This window comes from Musa acuminata, chromosome BXJ2-4 (assembly GCF_036884655.1).
Source record: "Musa acuminata AAA Group cultivar baxijiao chromosome BXJ2-4, Cavendish_Baxijiao_AAA, whole genome shotgun sequence".
Taxonomy (NCBI): Eukaryota; Viridiplantae; Streptophyta; class Magnoliopsida; order Zingiberales; family Musaceae; genus Musa; species Musa acuminata.
In genome coordinates, this window is record NC_088341.1 from 2,808,098 (window position 1) to 2,830,864 (window position 22,767).

Sequence of the window (22,767 nt, forward strand, 5' to 3'; positions counted from 1 at the left end):
CTAAGTTGAATATTTGAAATATTAATCTTACAAAGTGGATTTAATAAATCATCATCAGATCATGATTTGTATACAAGTTTGTATTTTCAAATTAAACTCTGATACCATAATTGTACTTCTTTTTTATTTAGATTATAATCTTTTACGGATGGATATCGTAATTGTGCTTCTTGATTTAAATAATTTTAAGTTAAGCTAATGGCAATTCAGACTATATCTCCTAAATCTCTCAATAACTTAATGAGCTTAATCTCTAATAGTTAAAGAGCAAACACAAACTTAAAAATTCAAATTCAAATGAAATAAACCATAATTTGGCATTACTCAGTCGAATATTTGAAAAATCGTACTTGCATTTTATTTTTGGGTGCTATTTTTGGTAATATCTTCGACGTATTATTCTACTTGCTAGCTCGTGCGGAGCACGTGCCTGATTTGCTGCTTTCTTAAAACGCAAAAGCATCCGAAGAGATGCCGAGTGAATCTGGCAGATGCTACCCTTTTGACGGAAAGCGAGCAGAACTCCGTCCCTCTCTTCCTCGTCCGCTTCGGTCGGTATGCCGCCACCTTCTGCCAACCCCTTCTCCAATCCAAAACCCTAGGCCCCCTTCCCCATCCCCTCTCCTTTCATTCCGCTACCCCAATCCCCATGTTTTCCTTCGCATTCAATACTTCCCTCGCCGGCCGAGCCGGGGGGCTCATCCTCACGCAGGGACATACTAAACTGTGCTGGCCACACCACATCCGCGGGCCCAATGCTTGTCCTCCCTTCAGAACATCTCGTTTCCCACTTCAATCCGGCCGTGGCCGCCAGAATTCTCACGGCTTCGGTACATTCTTCCCCTTCTGGTGTAAAAGGGTCGAGCTTTCGCCCGTCGTCCGCAGTTTTGATTCCGATGGAAGAAAGGAGATTCCTCTGGATGAGAGAGCTCGAGTTTTTGGGGTTCTTGGTTCCCTTGGGTTTGGTTCTGTGATTGCGATGATTGCCTGCGGGATGCTTGTCGCAAGGTCCTGCAGATCTCTTGCCGCAGAGGGAGTGGTGGAATCTGGCGTTGCGGCCTTTGGTTCGGAGAAAGCGGTTCCTATGGTGGTGTGGCCGAAGTTGTTTCAGGTTCTTAATGTGCTTAGAGAGCAAGGTTTAGTATTGGCTGCGTTGCTGGGACTTTCTGCTTTCTTTTCTTTGGCAGAAACTGCAATCACGACTCTGTGGCCATGGAAGGTAAGCTTTTTTTCTTTGAGGAAGTCATTGAACTGTGTTCAGTTATCGATGTATGGAGATGGATAAGAATTATTTTGCCAGATGCATATAAACACTATTTTTTTATGTTATTAAAGATATGTATGATGATGTAGCTACTAGTGTTAGAATTATAGAGAGTTTTTCTAGTGAGTTTCCTATTAGCATAGGATTACATCAATGATCCGTATTAATCTCTATCTTTTCACATCGATAATGGCTTGACTTATTAGTCGTTTACATGATAGACCTCTCTGATGCATATTATTTGCTGATAATATTATCTTAGTTGATGAGAACCTAAGTGGAATTAATCATAAACTTGAGCTATGGAAACAATCCTTAGAAACTAAAGATTTTAAATTCAGACTAAAACTAAATATATAAGATGTAATTTTAGTAATTCTAATAATAGACAAGAGAGTATAGTTAAGTTGGATGGATAAGAAATTTTTTTAAGCAAAAGCTTTAGGTATTTTGGATCAATTAGTCAACAAGATGGAGAGATCGATGAATATATTATTTATAGAGTAAAAACAGGATGGTTAAAATGGCGAGGGGCACCAAAAGTCTTGTGTGATTATCGGATACATTTGAGATTACAAGAAAAATTTTATAAGACAGTTGTGAGAGTAACAATGCTTTATGTATTTAAGTGTTGGACAGTTAAGAAACAACATATACAAAAAAATTGTGTTGCTAAGATGATAACGTTGAGATGGATGTGTGAAGTTATTAGGAAAACAAGAAAAGAAATACTTCTATTCGTGAACAACTAGGTATTGCCTAGATAGAAGATAAGATGAGAGAAAATCATTTAAGATGGTATGAGCATGTGCTTAGGAGATCTCCAGATGCGATAGCCAAAAGAGATAAAATAATTAATGTTAGTGGTACGAGCGGAGGTAGAGGAAGACCTAAAAAGACTTTAATAGAAACCATAAATAAAGATTTAAGTACTCTTAACTTAACCAAACATATAGTCTTTTACATATCTCAATGTTGGTAAGAGATCTATATAGTCGAGACTTACGGTTTTGTTGTTGTTGTTATCGTTGTATATAAACACTAATTTTGCAGTTTCAAGTATGTGCTGAAGCCTAAATTAGGTTATGGAATTGAGGCTAAACGGGGGAAGACATCACAGGATCTCTCTGCTTGTTGGAGTCTTGAAGTGTGATAAGTGATTGTAGCCCTTCATTTAACCTTCGTAAGATTTGTTCAAAGGCTCCTCTTACCATGGAAAAGCCCATTGTGGAAGGCTGATCTAAGAGTTTTCAACCATTCTCTTCTTGTGTTCCATTTGTTGCATGACCAGATGCAGCATGTCATGAAAGTCACTGTTTTTTAGGTTCAGCTATGGTATCATCTTTTGCGAGCTGACAAGAAGTTCCCAAGCTCACATTTGTGGAGCACCTTTGTAATGGCAACATGGGTCCTGGCATCATAGAAGGAATAATCATCCACATTATAGATTAGAAAGAGGGAGAAGAAAGTATAGTGACAAGTTATGTTCCTTTGGAGCTGAGGGCCTAGTCTTCTTTTCTCTCTTAGATCTCTTTTTTATCAATGAAATTTGGGGAACAAATTAGGCAAGTAACATAAGAGATGATTTTTTTAGTTTGAATAGGTAAAACATTTTTTCTCGATTTTATGGAGAAATGAAAGGGAAATAGAGATGAAATCTAAGTTATTTTTTAAAATAAACACTCCCTTAATTGTTTATAGATCCCCATTTTGCAGTAGCAAGCTCATCTAGTCAATGCCTTCACATTTTTTATTGTGGAAAAACTGGCCCCAGCATTTATTCATGGTTAATAATGGTACCAAACAACAGAGCTAAGGATTTAGGCACTCCTTTCTCTCAGAATTAATCAGAGGCTTACGTCCCGATGTTCTTGCCTGTTGCTATCTTTTTAAGAAGTGTCTGAAGCAATTTACACCTTATGTAGGACTGTAAAGATGATAGGAACATTTTCTTTAAATGTTTTGTGATGTGTCTTGTGACATATGGATGCTATAGGTGCTATGATATGCAAGGAATTGAAAATCAAGGTTTATCGGGTGTACTGCTAGGTACATACTACATAGAGGTCTGACCTGTTACTGGTATGCTAGCGTACTCTGGTAATTTTTTTTCTTTTATTTGTTTGCCAATCAGTGTTGGTTTTGTACTGACTGTTATCTATCGGTCGTAACAAGTTCTAGTTCAGGTACTTGTACTGATATTTTGAACCTCGACAATGTATCATGCTGTTGTAATTACCTATACTTTCATCTGATTTGTTTACTAAGCATAAGTCTCCTAATTCCTTTCCATTTTTGCTCCGCATGTGGACTAATGTCCATCCTTGGTTTTGTTGGATTTAATAATCTACTGACTTCCTTTGATGTTCTGTTGTACATTACATTACTTCTCTCATCTTGTTAAAGTTGCTTATGCTTTTGTCATAAGCTTATTACAGGTCTGATATGCATCATTCTCAATCTGTAGGCTTGTGGAATTATGAGTTGGTTCAACTACAACATCTAATAACCTTCTTTAAGTGGGGCTACAGTTTGGTCAGTCTATAAGGAACATACAATATTGGAATTAGAACTGCACATATTACTTTGTAAGCAGAGTAAATGAAATGGAAGCAAATAGAAAAATAATGACTTATGTATCATTTTGGTGATCTTTTATTCAATCATTATTTATTTTTGTTACATATATTCATGCTATCATGCGTGAGTTTTGGTCATATAGAAATACTCAGATTCTTTCGTTCATAATGTTGAACAACTGATATTTTCTTCTAATGAAAGCTATGAAATGATTGATTTTCTCGTGTGTTTGCTACTACTGCAGTTTAAATCTGTAAATTGCTTGAAGTTGCAACTGTTTTGATCATGTTGATGATGCAGCAAAAGTTATTTCCATATTTACTTTGTTCATTTTTATACCTCTCATTTCTCTCGTTATTAGAAGCAACGTTCAAATATTTAATTTCCTCTAAAGCAGGTTCGTGAATTGGCTGAGAAGGATCCAGAAAATGGTGTCTTCAGACTGCTTCGAAGTGATGTTACTCGTTTCCTGACAACGATTCTCATTGGCACAACGTAATTCTTAATAATTGAGTACTTCACAATTGCTTCTTTGTTCAACTTTCTATGGGTTATTTCATCAACTAATTAAGACTATATGTTCCTTATCTTATGATTTGGTGATATGTACTCAGTGTGGTCAATATTGGTGCTACAGCACTTGTGACGGATGCAGCAACTGCAATTTTTGGAGAAGCTGGAATTAGTGCAGCAACAGGGGTTATGACAGTATGCTCCTAACTTCTTCTGTTATGAATCTGTATATTTCCTGTGACATCTCAAGGTGCAAGCTTACTGGTTACAACAATGTCTGCGACTGTTCTGGTGACTAATGCCTTTTGTTAATGTGCATGGAATATGCATCACTGTTGTGTACATACTTTACAGTGGTAATACCATTTGTAAGTTGTACTTATAATGGGATTTGCATCCACCTGGTATCTTGGTGGTGGTAGCATTGGCTCCCTTATGAGAGGTAGGTTTGGTTCACTGCCCTGTACCTTGTGCTTATTGTCCCTTAGTGAGGTGTTTTGAGTTCTTCCACGATTCATGCTAGTAGTGTATGGTTGCACCCTTGCAGCGCTGGAGGAAAGAAAGAAAAGCAAAGGGTCATTTTAGTATTTTACTATTACTCTATCTAGGTTGAATCTTGGAATTTTGTGTTAACAGCTAGTCAAGAACAATAAGAAGGATGATTGTAGTAACATTTTCATGATCAAACATGTTTATGATGCACGTACCCAAAGTACCTAGTTAAGATGAGAAGCAACTGGAATACATTGTGCTGCTATCTCTTTATTGGCCATAAAGCAAAAGGATGTTTGGTGCATGGATTTGAGAATTGTATGCATGCAAAGACCACATATGTTGGTCATGTTGAAATCTCATTAGCCAGCATGGTATTGGCAATGCGGCCACCCTGCTCTGACATGGCAGCCTGTATCAATTCACACATTGTGCCAACATGTTACAAATGCAGGTTTATAACACAAGAACAGAAAACTTTGTTGATGCATGTGTAAGCTTAAAAATCTCGTTTCTATGCAGCATATGTAGTTATTTGTGTCTAGAAATGTTTAACCTATATGCATTTTTTGAAAAAATAATACCTCTACGCCAAATGCAGATGTTTATATCTTTCTGTGAGAACTAAGGGCATATTAAAAATTATAGTTTCCTTAAGATAATGCGACTTTGATTACAGAAACATAATAACTAAAAAAATCTGTTAGCCTGGTCCCATGTACTATTGTTGCTGAAGATATTTGACAATTGTAGTTTTGAATTATCTAGGTCTATTCTTGTTCAAGATGTATTCACTAAATTTAACTGATTAAGCTAATCTTCTCATAATTTCAGGTTGCTATTTTGTTGCTAACAGAAATTACACCAAAAAGTGTTGCTGTTCATAATGCCACAGAGGTAGCTAGATTTGTTGTCAGGTTAGTCCATTATCTTAGGAAATAAGATTGTCGTGTCCTCAAGTTTAATATGTAAATTTGTTCTCTTCTATTCTTGAACTGGGGCAGTGATAGAACTTTATGTTTGAAACTATGTCAGACCAGTAGCATGGCTATCAGTGGTCCTGTATCCTGTTGGACGGATTGCCACTTTTCTTTCGATGGGAATCTTAAAAATGCTAGGTTTAAAAGGCAGAAGGTAGGTCATGTTTCAGAGTACCCCTTGTTCATGTTCTTCCTATTTCTTTAATTTTTTCATGTCTTTCATGCTACTTTATTATGAATGTACAAGAAATTTAAGATATGTTTAGCAATAAGTTCTTCATTTGCTACTTGATCATAATGTGCATTGTTTTAGTTGTTTTAAAGTAGAAGATCATTGCCCATGTAATTTTCTAAAGGAGCTTAAGGGGACTGATTGGAAATACTTTGCTGTTTGTTTCTTCTTATGATTTTTCTATGTGCTTCAAGGAGGAGCCTGCTTGCTTTCTGATAGAAATTGATGGACACATGAGACAGTGAATTTTTTGAATCTTTTCGTTCCTTTTTTTCCTTCTTCTGTCATAACAAAAAAGGAAATTTCTTATATGTTGATATAAGGCCTGCCTGTTATATGCTTTCTTTTCTTGTATGTTGATATAAGCACCTTTTTCATCACAGTCTAAATTATAGAGAAGGTTAGACTTTATATAAGACTTTATTTTCTTTTCCTGATACTTGTTTGGTAATGTAGTGAACCTTATGTGACTGAAGATGAACTAAAACTGATGCTAAGAGGAGCAGAACTAAGTGGAGCAATAGAAGAGGAAGAACAGGTGCCCAAATTTGTATAACTTGATACAAATTGATTTAGCATTGCTGTTCTTAACTTATAAGGTGGCTTTATTTCTGTTTTGATCTTCCATAATTTTTCTTGGTTGCTTCTCATTCAGTTTAGATTAATGCAAAATCTTGATTTTGTTTTTTGTTACATTTTTCTGATAATTATCTAGTGGTTTTCCTACGTCATATTGACATTTGGGAGCATTATAAATTTTCACATATATTTTTATGTGTTTTTTTTATTTTGTTATTAGTATCCTATTATGTCTCTATTTTTGTAGGCTTTGGACAATGGAATTTCACTGATCAATTATTTCACAAATGCATGTGTTTACAATATGGTTATATATATTTCTTTGTGTTTGTAGAGTTTACATAAAAATTGATCTTGTTACCAAGGATTTCCTTTTTGGGTACTGGACTCATTTCGGCAATTTGTCAGACCAGACATACCAGTCTGTATTGATGTACCGACACATGGTATGTCGGTGTGTACCGGTGTTTCGGCGAGGAAGAAAAAGGGAGAGAAGAGGAAGGGACCGAGGAATAGAGGAGGAAAAAGGAAAAAGAGGAAGAAGTGGAGGAAGAAGAAGGAAGAAAAGAAAGAATAGGTGGAGGAAAAGAGCAGCTGCATCGTACCTGGGAAACTGTGGTGAAGCGGCAGCAGCGAGGCAACGACAGCGACAGCAACAGTAGCAGCAGTGAAGCGGTGACAGTGAGGCAGCAACATCTTACACGAGAAGAGTGCTTGCGTTCGTGAGCCCTAATTTGTTTGTTTTTCTTTTTAACGATGAGTTGGACAAGGCCCCACCACTTTTTTTTATTATTTTATTATTTTAACTGGACTGCCCGAAACGAGGTGGTCCATGTATCGGCCCATGCCCGGATTGATACATACCACCTGTACCGTACCATTTCAGGTGGTACAGCAAACATTGCTTGTTACAGAACTAAGCAATCTAGTTGATTTAACAAAGGTAAGATTTATAGTGTATAATCTGATTATTAGATGAAGATAGAATAGATAATCTGAATTTGTTTAAAGTTTCTTGTAGATTGTTATTTTATTTGACATTCTTAGATGTATGTTTTATCGCATAAAGGGCTGCTCTTTCTGTAACATGCCTAAAGTGTGCAGTTGCATGTTACCTACATAAAATGATGTGGAATCTTTTTCATATTTTTTTATGCTTCTAGCCTGTTCTGGCACAAATCCACTATGGGTGTATCCTATCTTTAGAGATGATATTTCATGTATAGTAAATATGACACAGTTCCCAACTATACTAATCTGTTCTAGCATAGTTCCACTGTGGGTTGGTCAATCCTAGTTTAGATGTTTATATGGTCTTAAACGAATGACACGTTGAGTTACACTTGGATTAGAAGTGCACTGGTCCAAGGATTGGTAGAGAGAATCCAGCATCTAACAATAAATTATATTCTCTAATAATGTTATTGATGTTCTATCGAACAGGGGTTGGAAGTTTTAGTTTATTTTTTGTTTTTATAAATCGAATGCATATAAATTATATGGTTTCGTTCTCTTCATGTGCTTGTTCAGTATTGTTTTATGAACTATATGTTCATGTTTACAAAGGAATCTGCATCTGACATGCTTTATGTAAAATTAATTAACAGGATATGATTGAAAATGTCTTAGAGATAAAAGACACACATGTCAAAGAGGTAATGACACCTCTAATTGATGTAGTTGCAATAGATGCAAGTGCGAAGCTTATTGATTTTCAAAAGCAATGGGAGACACATCAATACTCTAGGTACGTTGAACATGTAAGTGATGTTGTGCAACTAATTCATTTGTAAATCACCCAAAATTCTGAGCTTGTGTTATACTTCTATTTGTATGATATTAGGGTACCTGTTTTTGAGGAGCGTATAGATAATATTGTGGGCATTGCATATGCAATGGACATGCTGGAATATGTTGAAAAGGTTTGAGTCAAGATTTATTTTATCAATTGTTGTGTCACCATTGAGCTAAACTTCCAACTAATCCATTGCTTTAAGTACTTTTCTTTGCTTTTGAAGGTTGACAAGCTGCAAGAATCCACTGTAAAGGAGATTGCTCACAAGCCAACATACTTTGTTCCTGGTAATACAAAATTAGTACATTAAATTATCATAAATAGCGACATTGGTAACTATTTTTTATAACTTGTATGACTAAGATAGTATCATCATGTTGTCACGGACTTAGTTGAATTTGCCTAAGTTATGCAGTACCCTTACATGTTCATCTTCAGAGGGTCAGTCTCTCCGTAACCTCGTAGGGTCCCCTAAGGACCTGCAAAAGAAAAGACAGGTTAGAAGAAGCGTTATACTTGGGATCCCACAGGCAAACATTTCATCAAACACTTGATAGGCAATTCAAAATACAAAAATAGACTTCACAATCTTTGAATAGTCGCGTGACGAAGGGTCCAAGATAGTCCACCATGGCCAAAAGTTCCCACAAGTGCCCACATCACACTATTACGGAATAAGGCAGTGAATCAACCCTAGACAATACCCCAAAGGCCAAAAGTTCCCATCCAGCCTTGTGCCCACCTCTAGGGTGTTGAAATGGTTAACATTTTGCACTATTCTGCACACCCAGAAATCATCCAAAATGACTACTTGGATGGCCTATTTTTGGACAGTTTTGCCTCTACGCGATGATCGTACACAACCGGTGTGTACAGACCAAAAATGACCACAAAAGCCAACTGTAAACTCTCTACATGTTGTGCAAAGCATTAATAAATCCGAAAGACATGGATACACAAAACATTACATCGAATACTTTGTGTACAGACTTGTTTGTGACAATGTGGTAACATATCCTACCCAATATCGCTGAATAAAATAAAATGGGCAGTATACTGAGCAATACCAAGCCATATAGTCTGTCACCGTTGCTTGGTGCACTGTTAAAATCATCAGTACCTACCGATCAGACAAGCATTTTAATTTGTGATTGGTAATGCATAGTAGCTATTAGTACTTCCAAGATTCATAAATATTATTGTTCTTTAAACATTTATTTAATGATAATAGGTTATTCTTTCCAGTTGTTAATTTAAGTTATATTGATAGTGCAGATTCAATGTTTGTATGGAGCCTGCTGAGAGAGTTCCGCATTAGGAAAGTTCACATGGCTGTAGTTCTGAACGAATATGGGGGAACAGTTGGTGTATGTTAATGTTTCATGCCATCTCATTCTACTCTAAAGTGTTCTTTTATATTCGTAGCATTGGGTTCCTAATTGTATTGCCTTTTTTCCAGTTCCTATTTTATCAACAGTCTCATGCAACATTTTTGTGTCATCTTTTTTCCCACAGTTCTAGTTAGTTGATCTTCATGTTTTCTTATTGAGTTGCAAAAAAAGAGCTGATTGCAAAGGAGCTCTTCTAATGGTGATTGTCATGTGAATTGTGCAAGCAGGCATTTTCCTAAACATAAATGCTTTAGTTTTTTTAGCCTAGTCAGTGCAAACTAATTGAAGATGTTAAAGTTATATGAAGTAGAGCCACATGTTTTTAGTTCAATTTCTATTAATATGTCATTCTATTGATTATTTATAGCATTGTTTCTTCAATTTTTTATTTTAATTGTTTAGATGGCCATTGCTAGTATTACTTATTCTTATTATATGCTTCCAGTTCAACTTATTGTCTTGTTACATTGTTACACTGCTTTCAAAGCATAATCGTTCGTTATTTGCACTTTTATGTTGAGCTCTATACTTTAAAAGTTTAGATTCCATGGTATGGTGATGTCTATAGGATTTTGTTGGCAGGAAAGACTTAGTGTTCATATGGTAGTGCTAGCCATCTATTAATTAGAACTGATACTCCTCCTTGCCATTTAATGCACATATCACAAATTTAATTCTGATAGAATTTGATGCAAATGCCACACATAAACACAGACAAATTGTTGTTGAAGCATTGCAATCTGGCTGAAAGTTTTACTGGTGTAGGATTTAATGTTCTGAACAATCTTTTTTGAAATCTGTATGAAAGATATCCCAGTAATATAGCATATCCATACTTTATGGATTTCAAGTTTAAGAGGATTTTGTTTCTCTCTTTGTTATTTACGGTTTGACCCCTAAAATCTTTGGCTGTGTAACAGATCGTTACTCTGGAAGATGTTGTTGAAGAAATTGTTGGTGAAATCTTCGATGAAAATGACTCCAAAGTAAGAAAACTATATGAAGATATTTTCTTTCTCTAATTGAGCTGACAATTGCCTTCTTCAATGCCCTTTTGTTTTATCTTTTGGGCGAATTCTCGGAAAAAGCCTATAAGTTTGGGAATTTCCTGCAGAGCGACTCAACTTTGAAAATTTCTCAGATAGTGCCCCTGGTCACGTGAAATGATTGTTTTACCCCTGCTATCGCCAGAAACACTATCGCCTCCTCCTTTTGCCGCCTCTACCATTGCCCCTGCACCCTTGTCTGACCCAGGGGCATCGCGCTCGCTGAGGGAGGCGACTGGTGGGGCCAGCCTCCGAGTGGAGGTGCAGGAGGCTAGGGGAGGGGACGAGGGTGACAAACGAGGCCAGCCCACATGCGCACGAAGGTGCAAGCGACTAGGGGAAGGGAGGGGAGGGGGGCAACGAGCAGGGTTAGCCTGCACGCAGAGGGGGACAGCTGACGGGGCTAGCCCACACGAGCACGGATGCGTAGGCAGTCAGGGGAGGGGAGAGGGGCGACCAGTAGGGCTAGCCCGCTCGCGAAGGAGGACGGTCGGCGGGGCTAGCCCTATGCGCGCGGAGGCCTAGACGACCAAGGGAGGGTGGTCAGCAAGGTGGTCGGTGAGAGAAGGGCGGTGGTTGATGTGGGTAGGATGACCATTTTGAAAAAGAAAAAAAGGGCTATCTAAGAATTTTTCAAAGTTAGGGCACTCTACTAGAAATTCCTAAACTTAGGGGCTTTTTCTAGGAATTCGCCCTTATTGTTTTATCTTCTTTTAGTTATTTATTTATTTGCTATTGCAACTATGCAATTCAAATTGTAATATGATCATATATGCATAAAGTTTTGTTATAGAGAACATTGTAGAAACTCTGGACCAACTTTAGAAGCTTGATTTTAGAAGGGAATGCCATTTTGGGTAGGCTGGACCAGTAAGCACTGGTCAGTACTGATGTACTGACACATGGCATATTAGTATGTACTGGTGACTCAGATAGGAAGAAGAAGGAGAAGAGGAAGGGCAGTGGAAAAAAGGAGGGAAGAAGAAGAAGGAAGAGGTAGTCGAGGAAGAGGAGGAAGCAAGAGGAAGAGGAAAGAGAGGAAGAGAAAGGAAGAAAAGGAGGTGGCGGCGGAAGAGGAAGGAGAGGAGGCGGTGGAGGAAGAGGAAGAGAAGAGGGGAGGAGGAAGTGTATCTAGGCAGCTCAAGGGCGTGGAGAGCTCATGCCTGTTTGCGGAAAACAGGGCTTACGAATGTGACCACTCAAAACAATGACAGTTTGTGTACCGATTCACACTTGGACTGGTATGTACTGCCTGTGTAGTACTGGTCCTAGCAAAATGGCTTTCTATGGACTTTAACTAGAAGTTGGTTATATAATTGTGTCTTCCATAGTAATTTCTCATTTTTCAATTATGCTCTATAAGCAACCCCATATAATTGCTTTGTGCATAGGCATTAAATTTTCTTGCTTATTTCAATTATAGGATGATAAAGGACAAAATTATGGGAAGCAAGAGAAAAAAAAAAGGAAAAAGATGTCGTGAGGATTCTTAAACACTTTAACAAAAGCATCTATTATTAGAAGCTTCCCAGAAAGGATCACATGCTTCATACCACAGAATCATGTGACTGCCCCTTTGAAGACAATAAAAGGATCATTAACCACCCCATTGAACAATCTAAAGTCTAAACCTCCTCCTCAAATATGCCAGAAAACTAACTGGGAAAGTCCATCCCAAATGTATCTGCATTTTCTGGAATGTTTGCTTTTCTCCGTCCGTACTAAATGGCATGAAGAGACATAGGAAGAGTTCTTATCTGATAGGCCCTGGTTGGTATATGGCTAACTTGCTTGGCTAAGTTGCAGCAAGGAAGGATGGTATTGATGAATTCAAGTTAAGGAACTTTAAATTGATAAAACCATGAAAGATTTGGTGTAGTATCTCAAACCAGGGAGTCAAAAGTTTGTGTTACTGAGTTAATCTGTTCATAGGAGCATTTATATCAAGCTGAACTTCCTTGATGCATGGATTGGGAAAGTCCAACACAAACCCAATATGGATTGGGCCTGAGTCAAGCATTTGGGAAACCCAAAATCAACCTGAGCCCAGGCCCTTAGAATCCTGGTCTGCATGACTGGTGTCCAACTTAAGTCCCTAACTCTATAACTTGGCTAGACAATTTATTCTGGTCCAAACCCAATACATCCCTGACTTGTCTAGATCCAACCCTAATAACAATTCAAAATCCTTAATGCCTTGTCATGTGAGATGACTTTGTGTTTACAACTATCTCAGAATATTAAAAGCTTCATTTTTAAAGGTTAATAAGGCAAAAAATATTTTTATTTATAATCAATTCATGAGTTGGATGCAAATATAAGCTGTAGTTGGAGTTAGCTTACAGATAGATTATACAACAACCATCTAATACACATCATCGCATCTTATCTGGTTGACCTTTCTTGTATGTACTCCATACAATGAGATAGCATTGCAAAACTATAGGTGTCTAGTTTTTCCCAACAAATAACTATATATGACAAGATGGTTTTGTATTTTGTATGTAATATTATCTTTTGCATCCGATATGACCACAACTTCAAAATTGCAGTGCCAGAGCTTCTTAGTTTGTTGTTCTAAAAATATATTTCTAGGTCCTGCAGGTAAAATTGTCCTCTGCTTTGTTTTTGCAAGAATGAATCATAAGGTTGGTGCTTTAAAATGGAGATGAAAACTTTTTTATTTTCTAGTGGCAGACATGTCCTACTGTTTGGCTTCTTTATTGTGAACGAGTAACTAATGGTGATGAATGTAATTAAAAAATGTTTGATGACACCTATTTTGTATTATTGCATTGACAAACTGCTTCCTCATTTTCTTTTTTTCAGAGTTTGCTTTTGTGCAGGTAAGGCCTTCCTTTTACAGGACGAGTAATACATCCACTTATTATGATATATTTTAATTTACCTATATTCTGTTGCTTGTTTTAGAATAGTTGAAAAAGCTTGTCCCATGGTTGATAACCTGGTTTTCTGTGTGTTGAATAACTATATGACAGTCCACATTTTTGCTTTCAATTTTTGCAGGAAGAGATTCAGAGGAAAACTGGTTATATTGTAATGAAAGAGGATGGCACATTTGATGTTGATGCAAATACATCAATTGATCAACTTTCAGAAGAACTGAATGTCAAACTGCCAGAGGTTTCTCTTTTTTCTCCTTTCCCTCTCTTGGTGAACTTGGAAGCAATTTTGCTTATGTAAAGAAGAATGTTCATTTAATAAACCACCATTTAATTCTTTACCTTCTTTACCCATAGACTTAGCTTGGTTTTATGCCCAAAAAATCAACCATAGATGTTATTTATTTATTGAGAAAATAAAAAAATATATAGATAAAAAAATTTGTATGATTTTTAATTGACTTAGAAAGAGCTTAAGAGAGAGTTTATAGAGAATTGTTATGGTGGGATATAGAAAAGAAAGTAGCTAGTAATTATTTTTCCATGGTAAAAGTTGTGAGTCATCATTAATGTTAGGATTACAAAGATTGTGTCTAGCATGCATCAAGATTCAGCCTTAAGTTCTTAGTTGTTGACATTGGTTATAGACAAATTTTGTAATCAGACACGGTAGGCATGCATTTTATATGTTAATCTACTAACCATATTTTTTTTATCAATGAAATTTTAGTAGAGATTAGCAATAAACTCGAGTTATGAAGATAAATGATAGAAATAAAAGGTCTTAGATTAAGTAGGATTAACACTAAATACATAGATTGTACTTTAGAAATACTAAGAAAAGAAATAGTGTGGTTGTGATGGATAGGTAAGAAATTGCTGTGAGTAAAAGTTGATTTTTTTAATAATTAACAAGAAGAAGATATTGACACATTGTTCATTGAGTAAAACTTGATGGGTAAAATGGAGAGGAGCACGGAATTTTTTGTGATTATTCCTTTCTGGTTAAATGAAAATTTTAATAAGATAGTTGTAATTTATGGAGCATAGTGTTGAGACGGTTAAAAAACAACATACATGAAACTTTGTGTAGCTAACATGAGAACATTGAGGTAAATGTGGATTGTGGAGTTATTAAAAAGATTATAAGAATTGATTTAGTTTGATAGCAATGAGGTGTTGCATTGAGAGAGAACAAAATAAAGATAATCATCCAAGACGATTCAGACATGTTCAAGGAAAACTTTCAGATGTTGTAATTAGATGTTATTTAATTAAGATTACTGGTGCAAGAAGATGTAGAGGGACTTGGATGCTCTGCTTTATGTAGAGATGTCTTACACAGGTCAATGGCATGGAACCAATCCATATAAACGAACTCAAATAGTTGGGACATTACTGCTAGTTCTTGCAGTTCTCATAGACTCGTACCATTCCTCTTTCTAAATTTAACTTTCTTATTTGTTTCTCAATGGTTCTTATGTGAACATTTGAGTATTGAGCATGAATCTATACATTTTGAGTTGAGTTTATTTTCCATGATAACATTGACAATATCTTTCTCTTGTTTGATGTTTGAAGGCTCTTTGTAGCTCATGGCTTTCATAGGTAAAATATTTGTTATTGTGAGAACTAGCCTTGCCTTTCTAGAAAATAACAGGATTCTCAGTTGGTCAATCTTTGATAGAAAATTTTTTTTGTTACATATGGAGTCATGGTAAAGTCACATGTTTTCAGTCAATGTGTAGGGTATAACCCTACTAATTTGGCTTTCTCCGATTCAAGGAGGACTGGAGGAGACGAGGCCATTTAAGATAGAACAAGAGAGGAAAAAGATATTAAAAATCTAAATTAATCTAATTTTGTTGTGTTCATTTATAACTCAAAAGCTTACAACCGTTCATTTATATAGCCAATTAAGATGTCTTATGTAACTTTGTTTTTGTATGATATGGTCACGCCACAAATATCCCACCGAAAGAGACCTGTAGAACTGACAAATATACTCGTATTAGCTAAACCATTTGACTAACAAATAATATATTAGGACCCTTAGACATCAAATAGGTTCAAATTCAAATTTGACTCTTTTGATTTTCTAAAATAGCTACTAGAAGTACTAACATTAATACATTTGAAAATAGTAGGAAATATAAAATAAAATATATTACCACTAAGAGATGTTGAGGATGCTTGATCAAATCTCTCTTTTTCTAACTCAACTAGGAGGTTAGTTGAGAATTGAAAGGGCTCTCTTCAGTCCGTAATAATTTACAGCACATCGATTGCACTTTACTCCCAAGTTGACTGGAGGGTCAGAAGTCCAAACCATATTGCAAAATCACGCTCTTGGTCTTTGTCATCCTTTCCTTTTTCACGTGTTGAGGAAGGATGCCAATGTTGTTGTAGAAATAAAATTGTCATTGTTGAGCTTAATGATCTATACAGTGTCAGAGATAAGGAAATGACTGTTCACCTTGAGCTTCAAGATGGGCAAGAATTTGTTGTACAATCTATTTGCTGTCCTGAAGCAAAAGTGCTGTAGTGGGTGAATCAAGTTTGACTTTGTCGAAGATTGAGGTGCTATTAGATCTTCTACTAATTTATCCTCTAGCATGCTCTCCAATAGCTGAATAGCCCTTGACAGAGTATGGAAGGGGTCTATTAGCTGCATCTCTGGAGCTTTGCTGTATATTTACAGCTAGCTGAAAATTTTCACATCTGTGATTTCTTCTCCAGGATAAATTAGGTTATTGTCTGGGCCTCTAGTAGATCCTTCAGAATTATAAGAAGGTAAATAAAAAAGCACTGAACTGTTCTTATTATGTGAAAGGGGAAGCACTCTTATCAGATGATTCCTAAGAATTTTGTGGTGTGGTACAGTGGTTTGTTGCCCTTTCTCAAACTTGTCCAAATGCTCCAACCGAAGATGCTTCATGTGCCTCTTGGTAACATGAGTCTTCTTCAACTTGTGTTACCATGAAGAATTTCAACATCATAGATTGTTATTGATGGTTGTCAGAATAAGCTTTCTGCAACTGAGTTGAGAGGTGCAACAGTTGGGAAATAATGGCTGCAATAAATTTGATGCTAGTGGGTGTCAAAGTATTGCCTATTGAGTGGCACCTGGAGATATATTTGCAGCAGGATGTTGCCCCAGAAAATTAATTGACCAAGTGGCAATAACGGGGAACCTTAAAAAATTAAGAGACAGCTACTGTAGAGTACCCAAAAGAATTGTTTGAGGTCATTGTCATTTTAGGAGGGGAATTGCAGTATTGCAGAGAGTGGCAACCAGAGATGCATTTGCAGGAAGATGATGCCCAAGAAAATTATTCTCAATATATTTGCAACAGAAGGGAGCTAAAATGATTGTTTGGAGGCACCATCATTGTAGAGCACCCAAGTGATTGCTTAGGGATGTCGTCTCTGCAAGAGGGTATTGAAATATTTTCGATGGCATACACTAATATAACAGGCAAGGTTTAAAATCTTGGTCCAATTTTAATTTCAACACCTTGATGAAACAGTATAGTGCGGCTATAGCAGGCAGTATTCCAACCTGTATTGCCTGATATGATTGAAAAATAATAAAAGAACAATCACTTGTTACCGAGCTAGTATTGTCCAGTACCATTAATTGATCAGCTAGAAAATATTAGTTGACATGTACCGGTCCAACCGGTATTTGAAACCTTTGATTGCAGAAGGGTATCAAGAAAATTGCTAAACAGACTCTACCCCTTCCTGGTAACCTGTACAATTTGTAGGGGTACACATAATGTAATAAGGGATGGATTAGGAATTGCTCAAAGTTGTCTAATGATGAAATTGCATCATAATCTTTTGCCCACAAGTTTTGCAAATGAAGGAACATGGTGTAATAGTTGTGGTTGGAAACTTGGGATAAAGCATCAATCAAGTGGTTGCTTATGTTGGTTGATACTTAAGCACATAAGAAAACTATACAGCGGCTGCCATTTGAGTCATAGAACCAAGAGGAAGTTGGCGACACATAGATCTCCAAATATCTGTTATATATATGATTTGTCAATGTTTCTTGAGAGATTTAATAAAGGGTTATAGAGTTTGTGAAAATTGATATTCACTACATTGTGTTTGTTTTAATTACTAGGGTCATCAGTACGAGACAGTATCCGGTTTCATCTGCGAGGTGTTTGGTTATATACCAGAAGAAGGTGCCAAGATTGTTGTGGTGCTTGAGAAGGCAAACCGAGAAGAGAACAGTGAATACAGAAATGAAGAGTCAGATGGTCCAAGCAGGAATGAAAGACATCAAAAATATGAAATTGAGGTACCATGCATAAATATTCAAGAATCTACACTAAGTTTAATCACTGTCTTCAAATCTTTTCTAGTTGTATTAAACAAGTGCTTCAGACTCACAATTACGCAAATCATAAGCCAGAAGCATTTCTGGCAAATTAGCATAACATGTTATCAGGGAATGCTTGAATTTACATATTTGTGTTAGCTATTTCCAAGAAACTATTTATGTTGGGCAATATGTCAATGGTCCCATCATGCCAAACCGAAGGTCTTTCTTAGATGTAATGGGATTGTTAAAGCGAAAAAGACAACCAATTGTTGAGGCAATAAATCTTTACATTTAGGTCAGACTGGAATAGGAATGCATATACAACTTCAAGTCGTAGACTGGAATTTGGTTTTCTGTTTAAGCAGTATGTATCATTGTAGTAACTAATCCAAAAGTCTGATACATCAAGATGAATATTCTTCTAGCAATTAATCTTGGACATTTTTTCTCAAGTCATAAACTGGAAATGAATCTTGACATTTAAGATTCAACAAAATATACATAATTTCATCATCTTAAATTGATTGAGTTACCTTTTATATTGTGTAGCTCTCACTCATCGAATAGGCTAACCATTTAATGCACAAAATAGCATATCCTATCAAGCCTAAAAAGTCCTCCATGTTATGCTATTGTTGTTGATTGGGTGGATATCATGCAGATCAGAATCAAATACTGTTGTTTGAATGAATATGGGAGATATGTAGTTCTAATACTTATCTGTACAAAGAAATGTTACCTTTGTGTAGGAAGCTCTATACTGATTTAGTTTGTTTGTTATTACAGAAATTCCTAACACAGCTAATGTTCTAAAAGAATAGCTAATAATTATGTAGATGATGGGGAGAATAATCATATAAACAGTTTTTGCTACTTTTCAAATTAAATTGTAGCTGGGATATTTTAGTAGAAATCATCCCAAGGAACTCTCTTATGTTTTAGTTGTTTTTTTGGCTTTGTTATACAGTCCTCTTTGTAAGTTGCCTCACTAGTGGATAACACTGTTCTTCTTAGATTATATCTCCAAAATAAAGAACACTTTTCACTAAGTTCTGCAGTTTGTTAGGAATAGCCAAAGTGTCATCCTAAAATTTCAAACAGAGGGACAACAGTTAAGGACATGCCACATGTTGAATGATCAGAGATTAGGTTCTGTCCTTGTTTTCACTCAATCTGAGGGGAAAGAACATGTGACAAACCAAATCATTCTGGTCCTTTATATATACAAATTGAATCATTTGAACATTTAATAATCCTTGATGAGTTTGTCGGAGTATTGTCTCATCCTTCACCTTCAGCACCAACATTGTTTTTAGTTTGCTTCAAGCATGGTGACAGTTTTTGTGTCCTTATGGAATGTGGATGTTGTCCTTCCATTGGACTTCTCATGTCATTAAGGCTTTGCTCCTATTTTCTATCCAAGGTTTGCAATATCGAATGGTACGGGCGGTATGTACCGATCCGTCAACAGACTAGTACATGGACCGGCACTACCGAGCGGTACCGTCGATTGAGGCCGTTATTGTCGACGTTGACCAAGGGAGAAGAAAGAGGGAGTCGACGATGACCGAGGGAGAAGGTGAAAGAAGAGGCAGAAGGGGAAGAAACAAATAGGGAAAAAAAAAACGGAGAACCTGAGATCGGCGCCGCTCTCCTTGTCTGAGGCGACTTCTCATCCGCGCGAGGGGAGAAGAGTATCGGTGTTGCGGGGCGAAAAGAAGCGATGCCTCAACGAAATTGTTTTTTTTTTTTCTGTGACGTCGCTTGAGAAGAGAGGCAACGTCACAATTTTTTTTTTTTTCTGCTACATCACCTCGGCGACGTCGCCCCACGTGGGGAGAAGAGAGGTATACCAAGCGATTTACCTCTTTTATATATATATATATATATATATATGCCAAGCGGGATACTGAAATATACCGCTCGTTATACAGTACCGTACCACTCCGAGCAAATCTCGAAATTCCAGTATGATACGAAATTTCAATCCTTGTTTCTATCTGCTTTTTTTTTCAGAAATGCCTTTGATCTGTACAAGGTTTTGTTTTGTTTTTCTTTATTCATTTGTTTTATGTGGTTTGAGTTATTGTTTCTGTGCTTTTTTGAGAAAAGTATGAAGATAATCTCATAGATGTTGTAGGACATTGATTTTGGGTTCATCATTTTGAATTGTAATATCTCTACAATTTTCTAGCTTCTACCATCATATTTCGCACCTTTGATTTCACATTTTTGGAACATGTTGATATTGAATTATCTTTAGGTACATCAAACTGTTCTTTGATATAAATCATCTGTATCTTCTGTTAGGCATTTTTTGTTCGTGTGGACTATTCCTCTCCATACTAGAACCGCACTTTTATTGCTGGACTCTTATTGGTAAAAGAACTGAATTTGTGCCCTGGAGACTGACTTCATGGACTTTCAATATCTGTGTGGAATGCCACTTTCTCAACTCTGACCATCACAAGCGTCCTCCTGGCCTACCTATATCAACTCCTCTCAGATACCTTTTTGTAGCCTGTGGTTTTATTTCGAAAGTAATCCAAGTATCTGAACCTGGCAAATTCTTCTTGGCAAATGCTAACCAATGATCAGAGTGTCACATATCATCATGCAGTGCAGTGGCAACAAGGCTATGTCGCATTAGGATACCTAAGCACATAGTAAGATGCAAATGCCTTATTTAGAAGTTGTGTAATATCTACTAGATTTGCACTTTAAATTTATACACTGACATGGAGTATGACATGCACCTAGGTCCTCCTATATATGATCAGCCTGGTACATACTTTGATTTGGTGCATCTCTTATAATTATGTAGCCCTTGTCGAACGACAAAGATAAATTATACTGAAAGCTAATGCATCATTTGTCATCTTACACTGCCCAAAGATTACCAACACTCATTTGAAGCTCTCTTTTTATCATCCTGCACTTGACAAGGAAATTTGCAGTAACTTGTAGATTTATTTCTTGGAATATGCAGATATTGGAAGCTGATGCAAGGAAAGTTGCTAAAGTCCATTTTAAACCACTAAGTAATCAAGGTGCAGATTTGGATGCAAAGGGCATAAATCGTGTAGTTTCCAAAAAGGTGGTCAAGAGGAAGAAGCAAATTGATCAACTACAGAGGTTGGAAGAAGACAAACCTCTCCAAGTCACATTTGATGAGAAGTTGAAGGGCTCAGACTGCTCTCTTCCAATATAAATAAAAACCAAGGAAATCTGGATGCTATGGACCAGATGTGTGGATGAACAGAGGTGAAGAGTAGTGTCATCTGTTTTGTTGCTCATAACTTCATGGAGGACAGTGAACGAGCTGATTACTAGCAAGATCTTGATGTTCTGCAACTCTCTGATCATCATGGTTATCGAGCCAACAGGACGAAGGATCGCAGACCTAAATTGCGGTGGAAGAACCAATGTGTTATGCATAATATTCGGGTTCAGCCTCCGCTTTTTGAAAAACTGGTTTTGTTTTTTTTTTCTCCTCTCATCTCTTTAATTTGCTGCTGTTTGGGGTTTTCTTGTGACAGAGCAGTGGAAGATATGGTTGGTTTGTTTTTGTGCCTCATGATGAATTTGGTAGATTTGCTGATGTAACTGGCCGTGTGTACTAAATGATGTGGAGCGAGTAGAATCCAATGGCATTGGAGGAGTGCAGAATGATAGGGAATGTTTTTGTGGCCTGAGGAGCAAGGCTGATGTGGAGCCTACAACCATGCTGCTTAGGGAGATAAAGTGGAAGAGTAATCCACATGAAGCATGAACGTGAGGAGTTGCAAAGGAGTTTGCAGAAGGTATTAATGTCACGTAATGCAGTGTTCTCTTGTCCTGTTTTAGAGGCAGCTTCCAACCAATGTCTCCATCGCCAGGTCAATTTGATTGGGACTTTTAAACTGCAAGTCGAAGCCACGAACAAATCCTGATTGGAGAGGTTGTTTATTGCGCCAGGTCTATTAAGCTGTTTGTTAAGTTATATTTTGATTCTCCGACATGTGAAAGAGTTTGAAGTTGATTAGGGTTTCGAGTTTGTCATAGGTTGACGTGTTTGGGATCAGGGATTTGAATGATGATCTTGTAAGAATTATGTCGTGGCATACCCAACAAAAACCCTTCTGATGTAAACAATTACGTGAGTCATTCGATCATCAATGAATCATGAGTTTGTGTATCTAAATAATTAATCAGAACATGGTTGTGTAATGAATCATGAGAATCGTTCAGACTATGTATGATTATGGGGTAACAATTCGTCAATGTTAAGTTGGTCTATGGCTATGATCTCATCTGAGCTCACAACTAGGATGATGGGTTGTTGTTACTAACTCTATCATATTGTCAATGTCAGTGTCTTGTTGATTTTATACGATCGGAATTTGGTAATTTGGTTTATGTGTCGGTCAAATGGGTGTGATGTGTCGTCGGGCTACCTAACTTGGTTACTGAGAGTTTAAAATCGTATGTGTCGGTCAAATGGGTGTGATGTGTCGTCGGGCTACCTAACTTGGCTACTGAGTCTGAACTCGTAGGTGTGTCGTGGTTTGGTCGATGGCGATGAGAGATTATATGTACCGAAACCGAGACATATTTTGTGTGTCGATTAGAACCTTGGTATGCCGATTATGGCATATCAATACATATCTGAGT

At 36.9% G+C, this 22,767-nt stretch overlaps 1 protein-coding gene across 3 annotated transcripts; it reads left to right on the top strand.

The window, feature by feature from the left end:
* The first annotated feature begins 492 nt into the window (after nt 1-492).
* On the top strand, nt 493-22,323 carry LOC135609483 (DUF21 domain-containing protein At1g55930, chloroplastic-like). 3 transcript variants are annotated; one of them, XR_010485798.1, is made up of 15 exons: nt 493-1,219; nt 4,242-4,339; nt 4,459-4,552; nt 5,684-5,766; nt 5,885-5,983; nt 6,518-6,599; nt 8,248-8,387; nt 8,484-8,562; nt 8,659-8,722; nt 9,711-9,802; nt 10,747-10,812; nt 13,900-14,016; nt 17,911-18,090; nt 21,104-21,561; nt 21,654-22,323. XR_010485798.1 is itself a non-coding variant. In XM_065102801.1 (14 exons), exons 1-14 carry the CDS (start codon nt 650-652, stop codon nt 21,323-21,325), a joined length of 1,986 nt encoding a protein of 661 aa, XP_064958873.1. In that variant the 5' UTR covers nt 493-649; the 3' UTR covers nt 21,326-22,323. The 3 variants fall into 3 exon arrangements, 2 of the variants coding, with proteins under 2 accessions (XP_064958873.1, XP_064958874.1); XM_065102801.1 differs by having other exon boundaries at nt 21,104-22,323; XM_065102802.1 differs by lacking the exon at nt 493-1,219 and having other exon boundaries at nt 4,252-4,339; nt 4,482-4,552; nt 21,104-22,323.
* The last annotated feature ends 444 nt before the right edge of the window (nt 22,324-22,767 follow it).